At 44.1% G+C, this 26696-nt stretch overlaps 1 protein-coding gene across 1 annotated transcript in view; it reads right to left on the reverse strand.

The window, feature by feature from the left end:
* The window catches only part of CNTNAP2 (contactin associated protein 2), a 1362616-nt gene that overhangs the window by 644451 nt on the left and 691469 nt on the right, over positions 1–26696 (reverse strand). Inside the window, exon 12 of the mRNA XM_082693594.1 lies at positions 2176–2376. Coding sequence (XP_082549720.1) covers positions 2176–2376 — 201 coding nt within the window. The remainder of the gene's footprint in view (positions 1–2175; positions 2377–26696) is intronic.

The following is a 26696-nucleotide window of genomic DNA, read 5'->3' on the forward strand; positions in this document are numbered from 1 at the left end:
TGAGCCACCCAGGCGTCCCCCAAGTTATTTTTCTTGTCAGCAGTTTGCCCTCACCCTCATCCACACCCCCATGACTGAAGACTAATCGACGGAGATCTTTGGAACACACCTCAGTAACAAGCATTCACTCTTGGAACTTGGTGCCGACTAGTCAATGGAAGTTGTTAATTGCACCCAGTGCCCGGTGTGTACAATACACCCGGTGTATTCTCCATTATCCTTCGCTGACTTTTCCTGGCATGGAAAACAGGATCCAGTCAAAATGCAATGATGATGAGTGCAAGTGCAGGGGAGAACAGCTGGGTTGTAGGGCTTGGAAAGCTGCCCATGGCCCACGGCAGTGGTTTTCAAAGTCATTGCCTGGGAACTCATGTTATTAATTCATTCAGGCTGCTAGGGCAACGTACCAGCTTGGGGGGGGGAGGCTTATGCAACACACATTTGTGTCATGATTTTGGAGGCTGGAAGTCCAAGATCACGTTGCCAGCCATCTTGGTTTCTGGTGAGGGCTCTCATCCTGGCTTGCACGTGGTTGCCTTCTCACTGGGTCCTCATGGGAGAGAGACAAACAGCTCACTTTTTGTCTTTTTTTTTTTTTTAATGTATTTATTTGACAGAGAGAGATCACAAGCAGGCAGAGAGAGAGAGAGAGGAGGAAGCAGGCTCCCCACCGAGCAGGGAGCCCAATGCGGGACTCGATCCCAGGACCCTGAGATCACGACCCGAGCCAAAGGCAGAGGCTTTAACCCACTGAACCACCCAGGCGCCTCTCACTTTTTGTCTTTTTCTAAGGCTACCTATCTCACCAGCTTTATGAACACATTTAACCTTAATTACCTTCTAAAAAGCCCTATCTCCAGACTTTCACTGACCCTCTTTCAACATCCTCAAATCGTCTTTCTGCCTCTTAGCACCACCTCAGCACCCCAGCCATGATCACCTCCTTCCTCAAAGAGCAGAAGCACTAATTGTCTGAACCAATCATGTCCACAATTTACAGATTTTACTTTCTTAGAGTCCATAGGTCACACTCATCTATCATTTCAGCACAAGGCTTTGCACATTAAAAGAACACTCAAATCTTTAAAATATCATAGACAATGTTTTATATAACTCTTCTTCGTAAATATTCCACACCAGCATCGCCTCCAATCCAACACTGATTTAGGGGCAGCAAATAGACCCTTGGTCTGTGAATAGCATAATGTCACTTCTCAAGGTGCCCAATATTAAAAATAATCAATACACTCCTTGCTATTAGTGAAATCCTTATGGGCATCAAACCCTACAGTAAGCATTTAGTACATGACCCTATGAAATGCTCACTCACTTTGCAGTAGGCATTATGATCCCTATTTGAATGAAGAAGACACTGGCTCTTGGGGCTTAAGAGTCCCATTAACACCACCAAAGTCACACCTGGAGAGCGGCAAGGCTGAAAAGTGTGCGCATTTGTTTTTCTGACTCGGAGCACATGCTTTATTTCTACATGCTCTGTTAGACTAGAGACTGAGGGATTTCATTTTCTGTCAACATCTTGAATCTGCTGCCAAGAAACCCAAAGCATATGGATCTCTTGGAAAAAATACTTCTAGTGTATCCTTTGGAAACTCTTTATTTTCTACACCCCAAACGCACACACACACACACACACACCCCTCTAAGGCATCGCAAAAAAGAAGCCATCATGAAAAAAAAAATTAGGGCAAACTTGAGACAAGTAGATACTGTTAAATGACTATAGACAACAAAGAGCTCTAAATTTTATCGCCACTCTGCATGTTATTTACTGGCGGCAGCCTTTAGAATGCTTTTAGCTTTACGTTAAAGACAGCTGAACTCAGAAGGTATGACTTGAAAGTTCACAAGAGGCTCTGATACGCGTTCGCCCAAAGCAACAACGGATAATTAAGCATCAGAAACACTCAGACACACATACGTGCACCGAAAACTAGAAAAATCTGTAAGCTGAAAACAATGGAATTTTCTTTTGAAAATTGTACTTTCTTAGTTTTATTCCCCAGAAAAACCAAGTGATGGTTTGCTTTTTTTCACAGCTGCCTGCACTTTGGAGACTGGACTATAGGATAATAAGTCGCACCTGTTGGACTGTTTCGGCAATTCCGAGCACCAGCTGAGATCGTAATTAAAAGTAACACTCCATTCTCAGCCTACCTGGGGTGTTCAACAACCTCGACATCTTGCAGAAATAGGAGACGTACTGCTCGCAGTGCTCGGCGCTGCTGGTGACGGCGCTGATCTGGTCCATGGAGGCGCTGTACACGAGCTGTGTCACCGAGTACTTCTCTGGGCTGTAGCCCACCACTGTGGTCTGCATCTGCAAGTCGTGAGACACTATGGTCCACACTTTGTCCTCTGTGCAAAGAAAAATACCAGGAAAGGGTCATTAGTATGCATGCACTTCTTTGAGTGGAAGGAGATAATGGAGCCGCACTTCCCCTGAACTGGGGTAGTAGAACAGAGTAACGGATCTCCATCCTTTAGGCTCTGTCCTGCACGTTCTCCTTTATAGACAAAGCAGAAAGAAAGACTTTTTATTAAGAACAAATGCAAGGGCTGCCTGGGTGGCTCCGTCTGTAGGTTAGGTGGCTGACTCTTGATTTCAGCTCCAGCCATGATCTCAGAGTGGTGAGATCGAGCCCAGCATCGGGTTCCGTACAGGGGGGGTGTGGGGGGGTGGGGGTTGGGGAGGTGGTCAGCTTCAGGATTCTCTCTCTCCCTCCCCCCTTCTCTTTAAAATAAATAAATAAATCTTTAAAAAAACAAACAAAAATACTAAATGCAAGATACCTCCTAAGCACAGGGAACAGCTTGTGTCTCTGGCTGCAGCCCTGAAAGCAAGGTTCACCATGTTCGGACTCCCTTCCTGATTCCCCCTAACCCATCACTCCGGTGCAACAGCATCTGCTTCCTGAAATGGACTGTGCCCTCTCCAGCCTCCGAATCTCTGTGTATGCTGTTTGCTCTGATCAGAATACGCACCCTCCTCTTGTCCACAAATGTCCCTTTCACCGTGACCTTTCAGATAAAATCGGACCCTGCCTTCTCTGTTACTGAAATGCTCTCTACGTGGGCAACAATACAAATGAGTAATTACCCTGATCCTTTGGACCCTGAAAATTTCAATGTGTGAAAAGGAAAAAGCGAATATAAGATTGATGAGGTTAAATTATAACCCTACATACTCCTGAATTTGAATTAGAAACATCACTAGGAACCCATAATTTTTCTTTTTGAAAAAATGTAGACCTATGTCCTAGCTCCGTCCACTGGAAAAGGCCCCAAACAAGGACAACCTGTAGCATCATACTGTCATCACTCAATATGATTTTTCATTAAGAGAAACTGGGCTGTCGGGTGAAGTGACTGATTTCAGGGCTTGAAAGGCACGAAATAAGCCTGGAACATAATGTCGCACAGAAACAAATAAGCTATTGGCAACAGAGGGCAGTTCGAAAAGCCCCAGGAATGAAGAAGGATGATTTTAACATCCTTAAGATTCTCCTGCGATGGAATAAAATACATCAGGGATGTTTAATTCCAGCAGTTCATTAAAATACAAAGAAAGGTTCAATCTTGGAACATGCCAAGGAACTAACTCGTTATTTTGGGTATCAGGAAATAAGGATGAAGAAACCAGCATTTGGCTGCCTTACCTGTAGGAGCCGTCACGTAGCTAACGTTCTCTCTACGGAAATATTTCAACTCATAAATGAGGACTACGTGATGGGATTAGAGGACCATCATTTTGTAACTTCTAACAAGGAGGCTCCAAGCAATGGCTCTCCACAGCTGCTAATATAACCAGGAGTCAAACCGGAGCACATGAGCCTTGCAGCGGGAGGCTACAACACGGCCTGGGAAGCAGTGTGCACAAAATCAAACGTGGATTTCACCAAGCTTAATGCCCCGACGGCCAGCTTCGAGGAAACATGCACTGAACATAGTGCATATTTGGGGGGAGGGGACTATGCTAAATGACCCTAAGGTCATTAGGTCTGCTGACCTAAGGAAAGGTCAGCAGAATCCGTGCCGTGTGAAATTCTACTAATTATACAATCTAGTTTTTCAACAAATGGATTACAAATTACAAGGGAACAGAGAGCACGAGAGAGCGCTGCAGATTCAAGGAGACTTTCTGAACTTGCCTCTCAAGCAGTTTTCCTTCTTTTAGGAAAGGACAGCTCTACTCTTCCAGCTGCTCCGGACAAAGCCATGGGGTCCCCACGACGTCCCCCCGTTTCTTCTACACTCCTCATCCAACCCATCTGTGAATCCTGTCTGCTCTACCCTCTCCGTGCAGAATCTGAGCACCCCTGACCCTCACCCTCCACCCCGACTCCCTGCTCTGGTCAAAGCCCCTGCCTCCTCCTGCACCCATCCCACAAAACTTTGCAACTACCCACGGCATGGCCCGCTGCGCTCTCACACCTACCCTCTGCACACAGCCAAGCTGAGCCTCTGCAAACATAAGCCGAATTCGGACACTGTGCTCCAAGCCCTCTCGGGGCACAGGGCCTTGTTCCGAGTGAAAATCTAGTTGTTGAACCAGCTGCAGGCCCTTCGTGATCCAGCCCCTCCTGCCCTCCTCACCTCCCCCTCGCTCCTCCTCCCCCTCCGGCCATATGGACCCCTGCCTTCCTCAGACCCCTCAGGCAGCCCCTCCTTGGAGCCTTGGCTCTCACTCTGGCTGGGAGATCTGCAGGCCCGCCCCTCCCCCTCTGGCTAGCTGCCCCAAGGCCCCTTCCCCCCTGCCTGCCCCTCCCACCGCAGCTGATTTCTGTCTCCTCCACAGTACTCACCTCTCTCTGACTGCTTGTTTTCTAAATTTCTGCCATAGTTCCATCTTCACTTCTGTCCCGCTCCCCGGGTTAGAGGGGGAGAAGGCAGGGACTGTTTTCAATGCTGGAGGCGCGGTGCTTAGAACAGTAACCAGCATGTAACAGACCTTCGCGATTTATTAGTTTGAATTAAGAAAACATCAACAGAATACAAATCGCGATTTATTAGTTTGAATTAAGAAAACACCAACAGAATACAAATAACGCGATCTCGGAACATCCTGAATCATGCTGGTTCAAGTTCAGGCTCGGCCATGACCTTCCCTTCCCGAGAGCCTGGACAAGCCACTTGGCTCCAGACTCGAGTTTCCTTTCCTGTGTTGAGCACGCCTGCCCCTCAGCATCCTTCTCACCCTGCCCTTCTTAACCAGCTAGAGCAAGTTCAACACGGTGCCCTTGTAGTAAGTAACACATTTTCCGTGAGATCATGATTTTCCACTTTCACCTTTGGCCTGATCAGACGGTCTTCCTCAGCTCCTTGGAGACAGCAAAGCAACTACCATGGGTTTTAGTAATTCTCTCTCTTTCGGACGTGACATCTGACAACACCCAGGTTGTCATTTACACCGGACCTTCACGTTACTTTTCCCTAAGGCAAGATCCATTAATTAAATAAGGTGAGCTTCATCTCTTCTCTGTTAAACTCAGCCTCTGCCAAAACATTTGAGAACTCATCACTATGTACCTTTTTAAATTTCAATTTTTTAAAAGATTTTATTTATTTATTTGAGAAAGAGAGACGGTGAGAGAGAGCATGAGAGGGAAGAAGGTCAGAGGGAGAAGCAGACTCCCTCCCCGTGGAGCTGGGAGCCCGATGCGGGACTCGATCCCGGGACTCCAGGATCATGACCTGAGCCAAAGGCAGTCGCCCAACCAACTGAGTCACCCAGGCACCCTTAAATTTTAATTTTTTAAAAAGGTTTTTATGTATTTATTTGTCAGAGAGAGAAAAACTGAGCCAGCAGGGGGAGGGGCAAGCAGAGGGAGAAGGAAAGGCAGGCTCCCTGCTGAGCAAGGAGCCCTATGTGGGACTCCGTCCCAGGATGCTGGGATCATGACCTGAGCCCAAGGCAGATGTTTAACCGATTGAACCACTCAGGTGTCCTGTACTTACATTTTTTAAAAACAAAACCAAAAACAAATCCTCTTCAGGACCTCATCCGTGTCCTGTAGCAATATTCCAATGTTCCATAACTTCCATTCTTTAACTCATAATGAAATAGCATTCTACTCTGGCCCCTTTTAAAAGTATCACAGACCCCTTTTTCATTTACACAAAATAATGCGCATAAGGGCAAACATTAATTAAGCAAGTAAAATAAAATGGTCACCTATAAAGGTCTCTGTCAATGACTTAAAAAAGTATTAAACCAATTTGTTAAAACTGATGAGTCTCTAACATTTCCGTCCTAGTGACTGCCTGGCCCCGAACCCCAGACCCATGCATTTTAGCACACATCTTTCAGTATCCATCTTTAGGGCACCATCTTCTTTATATTCATTTTATAGCCCATTTCCTCATTTGACAAACACTGCTGAGTATCCACTACATGAAAGATAGGGATTTAGGTACTAGGGAAGCCACAGAGAAAAAAAAAATTCTCAAATTTTGCCATTTACACTCTTGTATTATAATGGGGGGATAAACAGATAATAAGTAAAAAATTAAAATATATAGTTAGCCACTGATAATGGTGAGAATAATTACTACAGGGAATGGAAGAAGAGGTTGGGTGTAGACTGAATTATTTTTTTAATTGAAGCATAATTGATATGCGATATCCTATTAGTTTCAGGTATGCATCATAGTGATTTGATATTTTTATACATTGTGAAATGATCCCCATGACAAGTCAGTTACCATCTGTCACTGTACTCATTATAATATTATTGACTATATCCCCCATGCTGTACATTACCACCCCATGATTTATTTACTTTATAGCTGGAAATTTGTAGCTCTTCATTCCCTTCAACGATCTTGCCCATCATCCAAGCACTCCCCATCCAGTAAACGAGTTTGTTTCTTGAATCTATGAATCGGTTTCTGTTTTGTTTGTTTTTTAGATTCCACAGGAGTGATGTCACACAAGTGAAATCACATGGTATTTGTCTTTCTTTGTCTGATTACATTATTTTTTTGGTTAGTAGTCTGATTACGTTTTTAAACAGAGAGTAAACTATAACAGTCTTCACTCACCAAGTGTTGTTTTAAATGAATAAAGTCGCTGTCCATCAAGCCACATGAATGTCCGGGGAAAAGTATTCCAGACAGAGAAAGTGCAAATGAAAACATTCTAATTTTGGAATATTCTGGTATTGTTTAGGTCCACAAGGAGGCCAGTGTGTGAGGAAGGAGAGAATAGTAGAAATTACAGTCTGAGGACGAACAGGGATGGTTATGTATGAGATGGGAAGCCCTTGACATTGGAAGGTCTGAAACAAGTTAATGTAGCACGCTTGAACTTATTCTCTACCCACTATTCTTTATTTCAATAAAGCTATAACTCAAGAAAGCTTAAAGAAAGAATACACACACCCCCCCATATATATGTATATAAATATTTAAAACTTTTTACAGGATTGTGGCATTATAAAAGGTAATACGTAAACTCTATTTTAGTGGCATAAGGCAGTTGCTATTGATGCATCTTGCAAATTATTTTTTAATGCTTGCATGTTGCATATGAGCCATTAAATCTTAAGTGACTACTGGATATTAACAATTCTGCAGATATCCGCCATCTAGAAAAGTTATACTATAAAAATGTTCCTTTGCTAGTATCATTTAGCATTAGGATCAGTAGCATTAGAAACATGCTAGCATATTTCCTTAATGCTAGTATTTCCTTTGCTAGTGAAAAATTAAGAATCTTATTCCCATATTGGTAATGTGCTAATTTAATCTGTGTTACCAGATATGTGTATAATGCAAATAGAAACTACTAGGTACGACAAATTCTAAATTTCGGCCATAGTTCCATCTTCACGAAGAACTGATAAACTAGTGTATTTCAAATATTCTTTGGATTAGTGCGCTATCAAGTGCTTTCTGTGATTACTGGGAGTTCAGCATCTGTCTCATCACGCATCCCATATTTAAAAACTGTCACACTGTACAATGTTTTCAATACAGATGATTTAATTGTATTTTTCAAATGCTGGGACACATATGGAGTGTACTGTGGAAACGGATCCTTCTGCGTGGCAATAAACAGGGTCTTCAAGATTACCTGGCTTAGCTGTGCTACATGAGCACATCAGAAAGGTCCCTCTGTGGCCTCTACCAGTGACCCTGAGTCCTTATCCTATCTGTAATTCTCAAGTAATTCACTTCATGAGAACTCAGTTCTTTGTAAGGCTGGGGTTCTGACCAGGAACTGATAAATTCAGGAAATGACCAGTGAAAAAAGGCAAAGAATAACTCCTCCCAGGACGAAACCAGTTTCTTTATCATGTATATATGGCCATTCTGGCTCTGTTCCATGTTATCCCAATATACTCTGAAGTTCACCTTATAGAGCGTATTTCAATAAAAGTCCAATCTGAGCTGAATCCGGTGGGGAAAAAGGGTGTGTGTCCCACACATCTGCAAATGCATCTAAGTGTTTCTGATTTTCAAACCATATCACTGTACTGGCTGAGGACCAATCTGTTAATCTGAGAGCTTTTTTCCCTCACCTGTATTCATATAGCTCTGAAATAATCTTTTAAAAAAGAATAATTATTGATTATCTAAATTTAAATTGGCATATAAAGCATCTAAGAGGGGCACAGCGAACAACTGCTTTCCATCCAATTTCCTTGAAAGCTCTACTGCCTATTATAGCTACTCTTCAGGAATGACTTTGGGTTTCTCACTCCTAGAGTAATACAATGGGGAGCGAACTATATGCATCACCCAAGATTTTCCGTATTGCATGTAAATCTTAGGATGGATAAAAGTAGTGGATTCAGTTGTATACCTCCTTAAATCTCTCCTCCCAAACTGCATTCCAGTAACGGTATCTGTGGCTTTCTGTGGTCATAGAAGTCTCAATGGCTATTATCCTGGTTCCATCAATCAGAGATTGAGCATTAACTACGAGCAAGACGCGAGCAAGGATCTCCAACGAACTGTGACAGCATTAATAAGAATTTCTTTTGCAAAACTTAAACTTTGCAGCCTCATAGGAACGCATATCCGAAGGAAGAAGGATCTTTCTGGACATCTCATCAGTCTTCCAAGTTGGAAGACCAGAACTTTCACAGATCATTATTTTGTTTAGAAGCCTTCCTCCATCAGTATAATCCTACTGACATAATTTAAATGATTAGGAACTTGCTGTCCCATTTTCCTCCCCCAACAGACACCACGTGAGCGGGACAAGCTTGTGCGGAGCCCAGCAACCAGGACCCCCGAAGCCACGGCACAATGGCGGGCCGTGGAGGCGTGAACAATTCATCACGTGGGCTCTGTGTGCCGCTCGGGCTGCATGAGCAGCTCAAACCACGTGTCGAGAAATAAGGTATGCAAAGCAGATGGGGCCTCTGCAGGAAGCACCAAGGAAGCGAGCGGCAGAAAGTACAGATGATGTTCTGCAGGTGGTGGAAAGTGTTGATTATTTTCATGCTCACGATTCCAGCCCGAAGACGGATGACAAATCGAGCGCTGCGAACTTGTATAAATAACGGCGGATCCTTCTCGCCCACCCGAAGAACAGTCTGGAGCTTGTTTGTGTCTTTTTCCTGAGAAGGCATTAGCTATTTTCGGGGAAGAAGGATATTTGTTAATGTTCTTGTTCCTTTGTAGGGATGTTAAAATTCTTTTGCGATTCGGCTGGAGTATTGACTGCATTTATGTCAATACTTAGACAAGCTAATCTTCCCTCCCCTTCCCTGTCACACCGGGTAGAGATGCAGTGCGTGTGTGTCTGACAGTCAGGAGTCCGTCTCTGTGGCAACTAGGAGCCTTCTGCTCCACATGGCAAGGAAATGCGACACTTCCCTTCTTGTTGCTTGTAACTGAACGGAGGAGATTCGGGTCCCAGTTCCAACCTGGGGCTAAGTAAATGTCCTCCAGGATCGGTGACTGACCATTCCTGTGCACTTTTAAAGATAACACCTCCTGTTCGTTGAAAAGTACCTTGAACATACTGCACACACTAGGTTAAAAAAGATCACTTCAAATAATAACTCCCCCACACGGGTCTCTACCTATTGCTGGGCTGTGACAAGCAGCCCTGTCAGGGGACCCGGCTGCCTCCTGGGTCTTCACGGTGCCTCCCCCAGGTCTCGGAACTAACTCCTTCACTTCTCTTGAGTCTTGACTGGAATCTCACTGAGACCCGCCCTGCCTGCTTTATTCAAACCTACCATCCACAGGGCCCCTTAACCTTCCCCATCCCTTGTCCTGTAGCACATACTGCCTCCCAACACAGTGTATCATTGCCTTGTTTGTGATGATTATTTTCTGCTGTCTCTCTCCCCCATCACCTTCCTCAGAAACTACAAACTCCACCATGTTGGAGAATTTTTTTTTTAAATAACTTTTTTACTGGTAAATCTCAAATTCTTAGCATAGTGCCTAGAAGTCTGCAGAAGTTCAATAGTGTGCTAATTATATACCGTATTCCTTTCTTCATTTAGCTTCCAACAAGCCTCTATCACTATCATCATCAGTGACTCCTGTAAAGTACCCGTTTGAAGTAGATAGTTCATGGAGTTATAGCTCACACCAGAGAGCTCTACAATATTAAGCTTCAAAAAAAATAAAAATCCGCATTTAGAAAGTCTTTATAGGTGAAGCCATCAATGTGATATTTGAAATTATAGAGGACTGGTATTGTACTTGCAATATTTACACGATATTAAACTGCAATGACTTTTAAAAGAGCAACATAAAAAATATATCTAAGGAGCAATGAGCATCTTAAAACCATCACCGTTTCTTTCCAGGCTGAACGGTAAGAGAGTAAGAGTTCTGCGCTACGTACGTGGATGCCTCCTTCCCCGGAAAGAGTGTCGGAAGCAGAGGAGGTCTCATTAATGAACAATGTGCACTGTTCTAGGCCCTGGGCACATGAGGATGAATAATGGTCACTGAAAGCCACCAAAGAGCCAGTGGGAGGAGGTTCATAAAATAAGCAATTACAGTACAAGCCAAAAAAGTAACTGCTAGGAAGCCTGGGTGGCTCAGTTGGTTAAGCCTTTGGCTTGGGTCATGATCCCAGGGTCCTGGGATTGAGTCCCACATTGGGCTCCCTGCTCAGCAGGGAGCCTGCCTCTCCCTCTGCCTGCTGTTCCCTCTGCTTGTGCTCTGACAAATAAATACAGAAAGTCTTAAAAAAAAAAAAAAAGTAACTGCTAATTTTCAGGCCACTGCCAGAATAATTCAAGCAGTAAGATTTACTCTATAAAATCTAAACCCATTTACAACCTACACCAAGTTCTTTTACGTATGTAACACTTTAACATTCTCTAGTGTTATATTTTATATGTATTTTATTGTTGGGGAATTTTATTTTCTGCTAGTACTTAGTTGAAACCTACCTTGTAACAGGCTAACTTGAGAAATGACATTGTTTCTGAAGTTTCTATTTAAAAAGCTTTGATGTAGCAGAAAACATACAAGTGGAAATGACAGTTTGATTTGCTATTAACAGAACAGAATCTTACCAAATGGCCCTTCCTTTCATGTTGACCCAAGCTCACACCCCTGTCTGCTCCCTGAAATTTTGGGAAATCAAACATATCCTAGCAGTTTCCCTCTTTAAGGGCTAGAAGGCCATGGTGTAAGCAACTTCCCATTAGAAGATTTGGGGCCCTTCTTCCCTTCTAACCCAGGAATGGGGCTTAATTTAAGAAAGAAAGAAAGAAGGAAAGAGAAAAAATGTGATACAGATAACATTTATCACCTTAGAAGAAAATCCCGAAATAATCACGCCCTCTAAGTATTTAATTTTCCCCATTAACTCCGTTTCTATTCCCTGAAGCAGCCCCCATTGTGAGGAACATTAGCAAGACAGTCTGACAGATTAAGTTCCTTGGTAAGGATAATTAGCTAGAAATAACTTTTTAGGGAAAGGAACCCTTAAAATTTCAGAGTTAACATATTCAAAGGGACTAAAATTGGTGTTCTCACTTTAATTTTAACAGAAGTACAAACGCTTTTGGTGATTTCACTTTTTAAAAATGATTCTCTGTGGAGCTTCCTAAATCCTAGGTTGAGTCTCTTCGTGCAGCAAATTCTGCCCCGGGCCAGGAGCGCTGCTGCCTGCCCAAGCACATCTCAGTCCATCAGGGTTCGGATGTTAAGCACTTGGCAGAATACACTGCCCAAGCCCCAGTACCAAGTTCAAGTTAGATGTCCATCCATCTCCGTCAGCTCCCCTAAAAATCTATGTTTACCAGTGGCTTCGCGTTTCTCGTATCATACCTGTAACTTTTTTTTTTTTTTTTTTGGTAGCCACAACCTTGTTAGGTCAGCGAGGGCAAAGAAGGCATCACTGTCATTGCTTAATCCTTATTTATTGTCTAACAGAGCACCTGACACAGGTGCTCAGTATGAAGTCATACTGGGCATGATAAAGTTAATTCATATATGGGGACCCAAGACATGGAGGCTGCCCGGACATGAAACAACTGGGGAAACTAAACACCATATTTAAAGTTAGTAAATTATGACTGTTTTTCAGCTATGACAATATGATTGTAGATATGCTTTTTGAAAAAGAACCATGATCTTTAATAGATACAGGCTAAAATACCACGGAGGTCTGGGACTTGCTTGCAAGTATTCCATGATGGGAGGGACAGAGACCAGTCAAACAAGATCAGTTATCAGTGGCGACTTTGAAGCTGCGTAACGGGCACCCAGGACTCTGTATGGTGGTCTCATGTTGGATAGATTTGCAGGCTGATCACTCAGCAGAGAAAACACATGCTTCAAACATTAACCAAGGGATGATTACAGTTTGTATTCATTTTATGTAGGGATTTTAAAGCTTATTTCTTAATCTTGAATGAGGGAATGGCCATCTCACAAGTATTCCCATGACTTATTATCATTCACCCTCAATTTTTAGAAAATGGGAAATGGTTAACATAATTAATGTACAATTGTCAAATATGATTTAGATGCAGTGGGTACTTATTTTGGAAACATAGTAATGAGGGGGAGGGGTGGAGAGAGACTGCAAGTGCACACAGGAGGAAGGAAGACAGACAGACAGACAGGGAAAGGGCAGAAAGTGGGGAGAAAAGAGACGGGGGGCATTTTACAGCGTGCAGAACATGCTCCGAGCTAGACAAGGTGAGGTGAAGGCAGGCAGATCACCTGAGAGAAGGACTAAGACCTGGCGAGGACCGGAGACTCTGGCCCACGTCCTTGTTATACAGTCCTCAATGCTCATTACAGTCTTAAATGGGTAGAAGAATCAGAATAAGATTAATATTTCACAGAATTTACATAAAATGCACACATGTGCATCCATAAATGAGGTCTTCCTCCAACACGGCTGTGCTGATTTGTTGACACACTGTCTCCAGCCACTGCTGGCTCACAAAACCTGAGTATTCACTCTGCGGCCCTTTATGGAAGAAGGATACTGACCCCTCCACCAAAGTGACAGACGAGAAAGGAGGAAGAAAAAGGAGAAAAACACCTAGCTTGGTAGGAATGTGTGAACCTCCTAGAACGAAGCTGACAGATGACACGTCCAAAGGAGTGACCAAGCAAGGGGACAAATCAGGACTTAACATGCCCAAGCCTGGGGTCTGTTCCTGTTTCCTGCATGCAGAAAGAATGTTAATCAAAGTATAAACTTTGACAAATCTCTGCAATTTTTTTGTACAGGTCTGCTTAAATTCTCCAATTTAGTTATTTCCTCTACTGCTGTGAGCATAAGGTTGTTGTCGAATACAACTCAGAAACACTCTCAAGGTATTACCTGATACATGTGAACCCAAGTGAACCTACTGTACTGGGCTGAAGAGTTGTTCTCACAAAATTCCTATCTACCCAGAACGTGTAAATGTGACCTTATTGAAAAATAGGCTCTTTGCGATATAATCAAGCTTAGAAGAGTCCAACTGAATTAGGATGGGTCCAAATCCAATGACTGGTGTCCTCTAAAATGGGGAACGTGGACACACAGACACAACACCATGTGACAATGAGACAGACTTTGGAATAAGGTAACTACAAGCCAAGGAACACCAAAGACTACAACAGCCAGAAGATGGAAGAAGTAAGAAGAAGTTTCTTTTGAGCCCTCAGAGGGCATACGACCCTGAGGCCACCTTGATATCAGATCTACGGCCTCCAAGACTATGAGAAAACCAATTTATCTTGTTTTCAGACACCCACCCATTTGGGGGGTCCTTGGTTACAGCTATCAGTCACCTCTTTGTGCTGTGCAAGTGTTTAACACCCTTTCTGTATTCTGGGTAAAAGAGGCAAGCAGTGGAGGCACCTTTAGCACATTGCCTTATCTGTGGACAGTTCATTTCATCCAGCGTGGTGCTAAACTCAGGAAAAAGACACAGCTCATATCCTTCACAAGCTCACAGCCTGGGACTTGTGCACTGATAACCAGTCTATGATGTTGCGGATGCTTCCGGATGGGACACTGAGTGGAAAGGGTGTGCTTTATGCACAGTGCCGATCTCCAGGGGACGAGCTCTTAGGCAACCACAATCACCCCACAGGGGCTTGCCATGTCTCTTGCCTCCTCTGCTGACACAGTTAATGATCTTTAGAATTCCTCTCTCCCAGTCCATGATGCATGTGGTTTCCCGCACTGCCTCTCACCATCCTAGGGAGGGCCTAGTAATTCTGGTATTTGCCTGAGCTACTGTTCCTAGTAATGCTGAGGACTGGAAAGCCTGGGGTATTATTCCAGAACAAATTCCACATTGGACCACCTGGTGTCATTGGCTGGGGCAGGACACAGGTACTTAGCGAAGGGCCTGAAGCCCGTTGCCTCAAGGCCTGGAAGAAATACTCATTAGATCCCCGGACAAATACTTCTGAACTGCCATTAAAAGTCAAGTTTGCAGGGACGCCTGGGTGGCTCAGTTGGTTAAGCAGCTGCCTTCGGCTCAGGTCATGATCCCAGCGTCCTGGGATCGAGTCCCACATGGGCTCCTTGCTCAGCGGGGAGCCTGCTTCTCCCTCTGCCTCTGCCTGCCATTCTGTCTGCCTGTGCTCGCTCTCTCCCCTTCTCTCTCTCTGATAAATAAATAAAATCTTTAAAAAAAAAAAAAGTCAAGTTTGCAAATTAGAAGTTCCCACTTTTGCAGAGAACAGCCCCAACTGTTTAATAAGGAATGTGGGATCTGTGGCGGCAGTGGTGGTGGAGGGGTGTGTGTGTGTGTACGGGTGCGGAATGAAAGGGGATTTGAATCTGGGAAAGATCGTTCTCTGAGATGAACCTGTATTGGTAAGTATTTCCTAGCTAACTCGTACGGCAGCAGTGGGCGTCACCCAAGTGCATCTGTTCCCTCACTCATTCATTCACTCACTCACTCATTCATTCACTCACTCACCCACTCAATAAACATGCCCCCGCTTACTCTGGGCCCCTAGCCCATAAGCTTGTTCCTGGTGAATACTACAGACCTGGCCTTGACCTCCAGAGACTGTAACAGAGATAACATAGAAAAAAATAAAAAATAAAAACTCAATGGGAGAGGCGATTTGAATCAACAGTCAGTCATGTTCAACACTCCTAGGAAGGACGCCGGTCAGGGTGGGCCGGGGGCAGCCTCGGATCAACTGATACTTTAACAGGCCCTGAAAGATGAAAGAGCTGGGGTGGGAGGGGGGGCCTGGGGGCAAGGGCCGAAGGGGGGCAATTGCAGGGAGATGTAGCCAATGGTCCACAGGTTCTAAGGTGAAAAACAACTCGGTGGGCTCAGGAAGCAGACCCGGCTGACCAAGGCGGGGTGGGGGGGTCAGGCTGGGGAGCCCCTCTGTGCAGGGTGAGGTCCTAAGGGAGGTGTAAGGCAGGACAGAAAGCGTGGAAAGAGTCCATTCAGGGAAGCAACAGAATCCAATTTCTGTTTTTAACAGATCACTCTGGCTGTTATTGGAAGAACAGGTTAGAGTCGATGAGATGGGAGCAGACAGGGAATGTAGAGCCTGAATAAAGATGATGGTTCCAAGAATTAGCGTGCTGGCAATGGAAATACGGTGAATGAGTTTCAGATACATTTGATAGAAAAAAAATAGAAATTATTTTTTAAAAAGATTTTATTTATTTGCCAGAGAGAGAGAGAGAGAGAGAGAACATGAGCGCACACAAGCAGGGGGAGGGCAGGCAGAACAGGCAGAGGGAGAAGGAGGCTCCCGGCTGAGCGGGGACCCAGCTATGGGGCTCGATCCCAGGACCCTGGGATCATGGCCTGAGCTGAAAGCAGATCCTTCCCTGACTGAGCCACCCAGGCGTCCCCCAAAATAGAAGAGAGAGGGAGAGGGGTAGAGAGAGAGAGAGGGAGGGTGAGATGTAGCAGGATGACTGTCAGCCAGCTATCTGGCTTAAACAACAGGTAAATTGAAGAACATATTTTTGCTGGTGGAGTGATCGAAAGTTCCATTTTTAACAAGCCAGACTTGAGGTGCTCAAGAAACAGTTACTGCTTCTATCAAGTAAACAATTGGATATCAACATCTGGGGCATAGAAGGAAGGTCCCAGCTGGAGATGTGGCTGTCTGTATGGAAGCAGGTCGCCTGTATCCCGTGCCGTGGGAACTAATGAGGTAAGTGAGGGCGAATGTTTAGAAAGAGCAAGACGAGTCCAGGACAAGGCTTGGGGACTCGGGCGGTCAGAGGCTTCAAGGGAGACTGAGGTCAAGGGGATCTTGCGAGAGTCGAACAGCCAGACGGGGCTTGTCCGTAGTCCGCGCTCTCTCTCTACCTGCTCGACTCCAGCCTCAGCAACTTCTGAGGAGGGTCTCAGGACAGGTGAGAAGGCAGAAAGGTAAGGCCACCGCAAGAGCCATTCAGGTAAAGTGCTGTGCGCTCCAATGATCGAGCGCTGGCGGTAATTGGAAAAGCACCGGAGGAACGAGATAAGGCTGCAAGTTATTAAGATGAAGAAGACCCTTCAGCAGATCATTTGCTTCCATCGAATACATTATTTCAGACAAGAGGATGCACATCAGTAGGGAATATTTCAAGCCACCTACAGTTTCTAAGTGTCCCTATAAAAATCGGGAAACTTTTTTAATTCCTAAGTATGACGTATCGGGTAGAGTGATATTCATGCCCAGACCCACATCGCATTTCCAAAAACGATGCTCCTTTGGAGACTGGAAAATAAGGCCTAACAATATAATTGCACGCATAGATTGGTGAATCATTTGAAAGCTAAGGTTAAGAGATCAGGGTTCCCGAGTCCCAGAGTTCAGATGAGGATGTGTAACAAGCGTCCTGACCATGGCCGTCAGGGGAGAGTGTCCTGCAGGTTAAGGAGAAGGAAAGATGACGGGCATATTTACAATCCTGGATTTCAAGAGACTCAGGGGAACTTCTCTCAGATCCGACGTTGCTCCCTCCGCTGGCTTCCTGCCAACCACGTGGCAGTTCCTTGTTCTCCCCAAGTCCTGGATGTCCACACCATGCAGACGTGGGGCCGGGGTGGGGGTGTGTGTGTGGCTGTTTCTACTCTGTCTCTTTCGCACCCCAATCTCCTTTCTGCCATTTTCTCTTTTTTTTTTCTCTCCACATTTGTTTTCTTCTTCTCTCCTCTCTCTTTTTCACCCCCCGTTGACAGAAAGGTTTCCTTTTTTCCATCCTTGTTGTGTGGCAAGAATTTGTTTTTTAATCAGATTCTTTCTCACTCAAAAGCACACTTTAATCTGTGTTGAATGTGATAAAACCTAGCTTGAGAAGTTCGAAAAAAAAAAAAAAAAACGTTTCTTCTTTTAAAATTGCTCTTTTGCTAAGAGTTTCTGAAAGCCTAATTTGAGGCTCAAAAGTGAGTACTAAGTCTCGGCTCCAGTGATCGGAGTGCTCTCCCTTCCCTGGGACACGAGCACCTAGTGACAAGCCTTGCTGAATGCCGTGGCAAGTGCAGAGGAGGGATGGAGAGGGGAATGGCCTAGAAAGGAAACACACCAGATGGCATTTCAAAGCATAGCCTTGCTCCAGGGGCATCACTAAGAAGTCCTTATACCTGATGTGGGTTAATGTATACTAGGTCGTTAAGCCGCTCATCCAAGGCCACCTTTAAGCTCCAGAGAACCTTGCTCACTGGGACATTTGGTGAGATGTAGGTTTGGTAGTCAGAGAACAGGTAGGGACCTCTCTCGCCACCAGAAAAGCCACTGACAGCTCTGGAAGTGGTCTTCGGGAGGGAGACACGAGGGGCTGGCAGATCCTCTGGCCTCATGACAGAGCAGTTTGGAAGGTGGTAATAAAGTAACCCTTTAACGTGTCTAAAGCAATCCTTCTGTCTCTCATTGTGAAAAAGGGGGATTATCACAGTACCTGCTTGATGGGAAAATGCATGAAAACACTTTCGAGAGAAGCAGTCACAGACCAAGCACTCACTAAGTGCCAGCAACTTGTGGTTTTAGGCCCTCTTCTTCCTTTGTCAGTCTCCAAATTCTGAAGAAACAGGGATATGGAAGCAGGACACATAGCAAGTAGTGTGAGGCAAAAGTGATAAAGTCACCATCTTCATAAACTCTGACATCTTGGTCTTCCAGAATGCCTTAGCTCATATAGTGGGACTCTATGCAGAAACATGACAGCAGGCACAAAAGCTAACACCAGTATTATTTATAAACCTAGTTTCCAGCCAATTTCCCATTTAATCCTAATGCAACTTTATACGATATGTCCTTTCAAGTTAGTAGTTTACAACTGAGGAAGTAGAAGGTTTGACGACAAAATAATCTCCCCGAGATCACTCTGCTTTGTTGCAGCAGGAGTACGGACCCGGGTCTTCTGACCACAGAGTCTGTAGGTAAACGGAACGACTGAAGTTAATAACGGAGACGTGCCCCTTATCCTGAGATACACTTCCAAGACCTCTCAGAGGAAGGAGAGCGAGTCATTTGCCATGTTCCTGGGCTCCTCTGGGCTTTAATTTCCTCATCCTGTAGATGAGGCCGTATATACTAGATGATCTATAAGATTCCTTCTATCTCCGAAACTCTATGGCTCTATTATCCAGCCGTGGAGATAATCAGCATGTGGAAGAAGATCAGAGGGAAGGCTCCCAGAAACCAGACAGTGATTATTTTATCCTTTCCCTAAAATTAGAATGTCTGCTGCTTTCTGCATTTCTCCTAAGTAAAAGTTATTCTGCAAGGTTGCCTCAAGGGCAATGTTTGTTTTGCTAGGACTGCAAAAAACTGAAAATATTTTGGCCATAATGCTCGGTATGATGTCATTTTAATGGAAATAATGTTTTGAGAGGGGTTTAATCTCTTCTCCAAGTCTTTGCGTTGTATCCTGCAGCTATGCAATATGTGAACTACGGGAAGGACTCTCACCTTCGTAGCAATGGGGTGCGACCGTTTGGAAGGGTTTCTCTAGAACAGCAGATTATTTTAACTTGAAGTAACCCTTGATCAAAGATTAGACTGTTCATTTGTCTTCGGGGCCAAGGCCCGGAGAAGTTACGAAGGGCGTAATGGAAATTTCACAGTGGCTGGAGAAGTTTATCCTCCAAACCTTGTTATGCATTTTATTTCAGTTCCCATGAAAATGTGGATTTGTGGTCAAATGATTTGTTTCAGATACCATTTTTATTTTTTAGGCAGTGAAATGTAAAGGGCGATACAGTTTGAGAATGTTGAGAAAAAGGTGGTAAGTTTAGTAACATGAGTAAGTGTCATGGGACATTTCATAGAACGAAGGCTGCTTGAAAAATGTAGCAAAGTAGGAAGAAGGAAATGAATTGCACACAGACTCATCACCTGTCAACAGAAAACAACCACTTTTAATTAGTGGTTCCTAATGTTCCATGTCTGGATACTACACAGAATGTCATAATTATACCATGGAGGCCATTTGGTAGTTGTTTTTGGCTTAGCAAAACCTAATGGCTTATTTAAAAAAATTTTTTTCTAAAGGTTTATTTTTAACTAGAATTACCTTTATAATACTGGCATTAGAGAGGGGCACCTGGTGACTCAGTCAGTTAAGCCTCTGCCTTCGGCTCGGGTCATGATCCTAGGGTCCTGGGATAGAGCCCCGAGTTGGGCTCCCTGCTCATCAGGGAGACTGTGTCTCCCTCTACCCCCACCCCTTCTCGTGTTCTATCTCTTGCTACCTCTCTCTCTCTCTCTCTCTCAATAAATAAATAAATAAATAAATAAATAAATAAAACTTTTAAAAAAGTAATGGTGTTAGAGTATTGAAGTAATATACAAAAATATTCTTTCTAGCTAATCTTTTTTTATTCATTCACATATTCATTCACTTGTGTATCAAATATTCATTGCCCAAGAGGAGAAGGTACACTTGGCCGTACTGAAGATACAAGTCTCAATCAAGACACAGTCTCTGCGCACACAGTCCTCACAGTTCCGGGCAGCAATAATTGTACTGTATCCCGTCGGGAAAAGAAACTGTGATGGTCGGAGGGCCCACAGGAGGAAAAGCTAACTTAGGCATTTTTGACAATGACGGTCTGCTAATGGTTTTCATAAAGGATGATACTGACTGTACTTTTTGGAATGTATCAGTCAATCACACGAAAAGACTTGATTAGATCAGAGGTGGGATTTCAGGCAAAGAGGATTTGCAAACGCCCTGAGCTGCCAGTAGTCTACTTTTCTTGTGCCTGAGAGGGCGACAGTTTGCCTGGTTAGAGAGGACCAGCCGCATGGACAGGGGCAGTTCCTTGAGCACCCGATATGCTGGTGGGCACTATCTCCACGATTGTTGGGGAACCAGTGAAGGATTCAAGCAGAATGAAACATGATCGAGTTTATGTTTTGGCACGATTATTCTGCTAACTTTGGGGAGAATTTGATCGTAAGCGTACAGACCAAAATTAGGGAACCAATAAACATAAATGAAAAGAGAAGGACCTTAAGTAAGAAAATGACATCAAAAAGGGAGAAAAGGGAGATTAAATTGGAAGATACTGTTAGGAGCTAAACTGTGTCCCTTTAAAATTCATATGCTAAAGCCCTAACCCCTGGGGCCTCAGGATGTGCCTGTAGTTGGAGACAGGGCCTTCCAAGACTTACATAATTAAGGCAAAATGAGGTCCTACAGGTGGGCCCTAATCCAATAGGGCTGGCGTCCTTGTGAGAAGAGAGGAAGACACCATCATGTGCACCTCCCAAGACAAGACCACGCAGGGACGCGGAGGGAAGTCAGCCATCAGCAAGCCAGGGAGAGAGGCCTCAGAAGATGCCAGCCCTGCTGGCCCCTTGGTCACGGGCTTCCAGCCTCAGAACTGTGAGCAGATGACTCTGCCCCTCTAGTTGCTCAGTCCGAGGTGTTTTGTTATTGTGGCCTAAGCAAACTAAGTGAGCTACTAAGGAAACAGAAGTGAAAGTACTTGTTGACTAAGTGGATGTTTGCAGTAAAGCGGGAGGGGAGAGACCAGAAAACTTAGAGGGTTCTGATTTGGATGACAGGTGAAGAGAGATGCCTTTCGCCCACACGGGCAACGCAGGATTGCAGTGGCTGGGGCGTTCAGATTGGCCAATGAGAGTCAGAGGAGCTATGGCGTTTTCGGGAAGAGATGGTCAGCATGGCATTCAAAATACAACGTGCAGCTCAGGGGAGGGGTACAGATTTGCTGTTCTCCCTCACTGAAACTCTTTCCTTTCAGATATTTGCATGTCCCAATCCCTTATTTAAAAATAAGGGCTCAGCTCACACATCATCCCACCAGGGAGGCCTCCCCTGACCTTTCTGTCTAAAACATCACCTCCTATCACCAACGCTCACCTCCCTTGATTTATCTTAATAATACCTACCACCCTTGGGTCCTTACATATTTCTTTTTTTTTTTAATTTTTTTTAAAGATTTTATTTATTTATTTGACAGAGAGAAATCACAAGTAGATGGAGAGGCAGGCAGAGAGAGAGAGAGAGGGAAGCAGGCTCCCTGCTGAGCAGAGAGCCGGATGCGGGACTCGATCCCAGGACCCCGAGATCATGACCTGAGCCGAAGGCAGTGGCTTAACCCACTGAGCCACCCAGGCGCCCCGGGTCCTTACATATTTCATTCATCAACAGAATCCTTAGTATCCGGAACAGTGTGTGACACATTACAGGTGACCGATAACTTTTTAATGAATCACCGCCCCCAGACGAGGAGGAGACGAGAGGAAGGAGGGAAGTGGAGATGCCAACAGGCCGCCACCTGCTTTTGTACGACCCACAGAGTCAGGAAGAGTTTTCACACTAGGAGATGGTGGGGGAGAAAGTGGAGGACTAGTGCTTTGTAGCAGGAGGAGTTCATAGAATTCCAAAGTCAGTGCCTCTACAGCAAGGGATGTTCACGTGCACGGTTACCGTTGCTACAGCCGCAGAGTTGAGTAACTGCCACGGAGGCTGTTTGTGGTCCACAAAGCCCAAAGCATATCCTGCTTAGCTCTTTACAGGAGAAGCTTTCTGAGCCCGGACAGACACCACCCACAAGACTTTGCTCTTGGGAGTGCACACCGAGCCCCAGTTTGGGATGTAATTCGTCATCACAAAGCTAATCACACATGCACCTGCCCACCCTGGCAGCCGCGCTGTTCGCCCCCGAGAAGCTCTTGTACCTTAAGAACAAGAAACACTCACAGGAATATTCCTAGCAGCACTGCTCACAGCAGGAAGACTTACAGATGCTCCAAACGCTTTTTAAATGGGGAGGAGAAATGCCACTCTAGTACGGCACACGCAGCGTGCATGGGCCTTACTAATAACATTAAGTTATACACAGTGTGATATGCTTTTCATGAGTGTAAAAACTTGGAAATGGGGGCGCCTAGGTGGCTCAGTGGGTTAAGCCTCTGCCTTCAGCTCAGGTCATGATCTCAGGGTCCTGGGATCAAGCCCCACATCGGGCTCTCTGCTCAGCAGGGAGCCTGCTTCCCCGACCCCCACTTCTCTCTGCCTGCCTCACTGTCTACTTGCAATCTCTCTCTCTATCTCTCTGTCAAATAAATAAATAAAATCTTTATTAAAAAAAAAACTTGCAAATGCCTTTAAGGATTACATCTACATGCAAGAAAACTATACAAAGGACATGAAAGAAATGCGGGATTCAGGTTGACGGTTACATGTGTGTTGGGGGCGGGGCATGGAATTGGAAGGATCATGAGTTGCGTATATTACTGCCAATGTCCTAGCTGTTTGGGGGCATGATGGGTTTGCAGGCCCTTATTATATTGTTATTAAATGAAAGGTGATTAGTTAGTGACGGATAATGAGGGTATGACCAGGGATTATGATTGATCTAATGCTGTGTGTGTGTGTGTGTGTGTGTTGGGGGTGGTGTGTGCATGCCAAGTTCCACCAAACTTGACCTCAAGTTTCTGCACTTTTAAGAACCAGCTGTGTGATTTTGGGACATTTACTTTAGTTCTCTAGACATTTACTTCTTTAACAAAATACAGAGTAAGGATTTGATCATTTCTAAGGAGCCACTCAATTCTAAAGGTCTGTGGTTCTACCAAATAAGGTGGTAGTGAGATTTGTTTCCAGTTCACCGTAGAGGCAAATGTTGAACAGAAATAAATGGATCATTTAAAACATTAGGTTTTGGTGGCCAAACATGCACTTAGGGATTCAAAAGCCAATCACCCCCTCCACGAAGTAAGTAATCCACCTACCCACTTATGATGCGGAGTGGTGTTCTCGATTTAATTGCTAGCTGCTGCATTCTTTTTGTAGCATCCCTACAATTAAAGAAGCTTTAAAGTAAGGCAATGAACCAGTAAAAATGTCTCAAACATGAGTAAGTGATGAGGCCCCTGTCTACAGAACAGCTGCTTGCCAGCACTTGTCATGAGGTCCCGTGAGTTACTGAGGCCATCCCGTAGATCCCATAAATGTCAGTTGCCTGAAGAAGCTCAGAGCGTCTCTCTTGAAGCACCGGGCTGGCCCAGCTGGCCCTCCATTATTGCCTGGTGCTATGATGTGGGGAAAGAACATAATGGCACATCTGATTGCCTTGGTTCTAATTACTGTATCAATACAGAGAAGAAAGTAACTTACGGATTGATGATTTTCTTGGGTAGCCAAGAATTAAAACCTAGGGCAGTATTTTTTTTTATACATTTAAATACTCAAATCTTTGGGATACTATAGCTCGAAGGGGTGAGGAAGAGGCACTCTTGTTGATGGATTCCAGTACATCTGTTTCCACTATAGCTTCTTGTTTGAGAATGATCTCCTCATAGATGGCCTTTTGAGATATTTGTCTAGACTGCCCCAGTGATCTGGTTATGGCTGACTGTCCTGAGAAGAGAATCCTGACCCAAGCAGGGTCAAGTTGATTGTCTCCAGATATGGACTGTCTTCAGATATGGAGTTGGGTTCTGGAAACAATAACTAGTCTCTACTGAGTATGTTGGTTTTTAAGTCCTTATACTGGGTCTGGTTGTAGCTCTGGTCCTTGGTAAGCACACCGGAGTCCTTATAAAATATTCCTCTTTTCCTTTAGGTAGTGTGACTGGCTCCCTTAGACTAAGGAGGCTCTATATATATCTAGTGACTCTCTGGTTTCTCTTTCTCCTTTCAATGAAGAAAGTCTGAGACTCTACAAGGTAGTCCTACAGTTTATAAAATAATCCCATGTTTTGATTCAGAAATAGCTCTGAGTAACTCATTATTTTCCACATTACCATTATGGTACATTTATGGTTGGATGTGAGTTTAAATTTGACTACTTCAAAGTCTCATTTTATAAATAAGAAAACAGAGGCCCAGGAAGGCAAACTAATTTGTCCATAGTCTCACAGTTACTTAGAAAGCAAAGAAATACAGTTTAAGGCTTCTTACTCCTGATATATATACATTCGAATAATGCTGTTTTCTCCTCTAATTCTTCCATGAAGGGCAAGAAACACAAAAAAGGACTGTAAGATAATTACAAACAAAACCTACAGTGTCCAAATATATTGAGTTCTCTATCACGAGGTTCCACATGAAATACCACTAAGTCTTATGTCTTTAAAAGTCTTTCTTATCTTCAAGAGCGAGAGGGACAGTGAAGAATGTACTGGCAACATTTCGCCATGTATCAATCAGTCTTCACTGTTGGTTTTAGATGAATCATTCTTCAATGGAACACTTGCCAAGTCTGTACGTCTGGCTCTGCACAGTCCACGTTCGAACATAGAGTTTAGGGACTTTTAGGATTACACAGAGTCCAAACTGTATCAAGTTAAAAGACAAAGCTGAGAAATTTGTTGTTGTTGTTGTTGATTTTCTAGTTCTTTTTTTTTCTTTTATTTATTTTCAGCATAACAGTATTCATTATTTTTGCACCCCACCCAGTGCTCCATGCAATCCGTGCCCTCTCTAATACCCACCACCTGCTTCCCCCAACCTCCCACCCCCCACCCCTTCAAACCCTCAGATTGTTTTTCAGAGTCCATAGTCTCTCATGGTTCACCTCCCCTTCCAATTTCCCCCAGCTCCCTTCTCTTCTATAACTCCCCATGTCCTCCATGCTATTTGTTATGCTCCACAAATAAGTGAAACCATATGAAGCTGAGAAATTTTAAAAATACACTAAAAGGCAGGCATAAGCAGCCAGGTGGAACCCAGACTGCGGATTCTCTTGTCTTCATCAACCACCTGCACAACATCAGGTGGAGGAAGGCTCACAGACTTCACGGTGGCAAAAGCACAGATAGGTATGAAACTTCTCTTGACATAATCAGGTGACATTGTCAGGGGTCATATGAGCTCCAGACCTGAGTCTGGTCCTAGCATCGCATCCAAACTGGGAAGATTCTATGAATGTTTTAATCACAGTGCTATTTCTCAAATGTTGACCCTTTAATACTCTACGTATTAAATGCAAACTGAGAGGGATTTGGTAAGGGCCAGTCATGACCCAGACACCCTGGATGTTCAGGTGACCATGAAGAAGCAGGTGAGTCAGCTTTCAGCCCCTCTCACTTCTTCTTTCCACTTTCTTGGAAATTCCTCTGTCCAGATTCCTTTGCTTCCTTATGTTGCCAGAGCCTGCTCTAATTACCAAAAAAAAAAAAAAAAAAATACCAATTAAACTACTTTGCACTACAGTGCCACTGAATTTTAGAAGACAGTTCCTGGAAAAGGTAATGATTAACACAACAGCTTGAATTTCTGTGGGTGTAATTTTAGACTCTATGTTGCCTGGATGGGAAAAGTGTGTTTCTGCCACTCGGGCCGAGATGGCCCATATGGTGCTTTGTGTGAATAAGATAAGGGTGCCCTTTTCTTCATGTAGGCAGTCGTGAGCGAGCACGACTGAGTTTAGCTTCGACTCACTACTGGCTGCCCTTGTGCAGGGGACAACACGCACAACTGTATGACCAGCCCAACACACACACACACACACACACACACACACACACACGTTGTGCTATGGGTTTCTGTTCTATTTCTGCCTCATTCTTTACCCCATTTCCCTCCTATTCTTGCTTTCTTCCTCTCTCTCTATGCCTTTAGAGGAGTAAAACACAAGAAGACTTTCATAGAAAATAAATTAAGAATAAGTTCGATTATTTCAAACGTAACCTAATTAAGGACAAAAGATCATAAGCATACATAGTTTGACCTCAAATGACCTCTGCTTTTTACCTAGACCTAGTTACTTCTCTCTTTCTCTCTCTCTAAATATATATTTATAATATAATATATAAATTATATACTTATATTTATATGT

Source organism: Mustela nivalis (assembly GCF_964662115.1).
Source record: "Mustela nivalis genome assembly, chromosome: 12".
Taxonomy (NCBI): Eukaryota; Metazoa; Chordata; class Mammalia; order Carnivora; family Mustelidae; genus Mustela; species Mustela nivalis.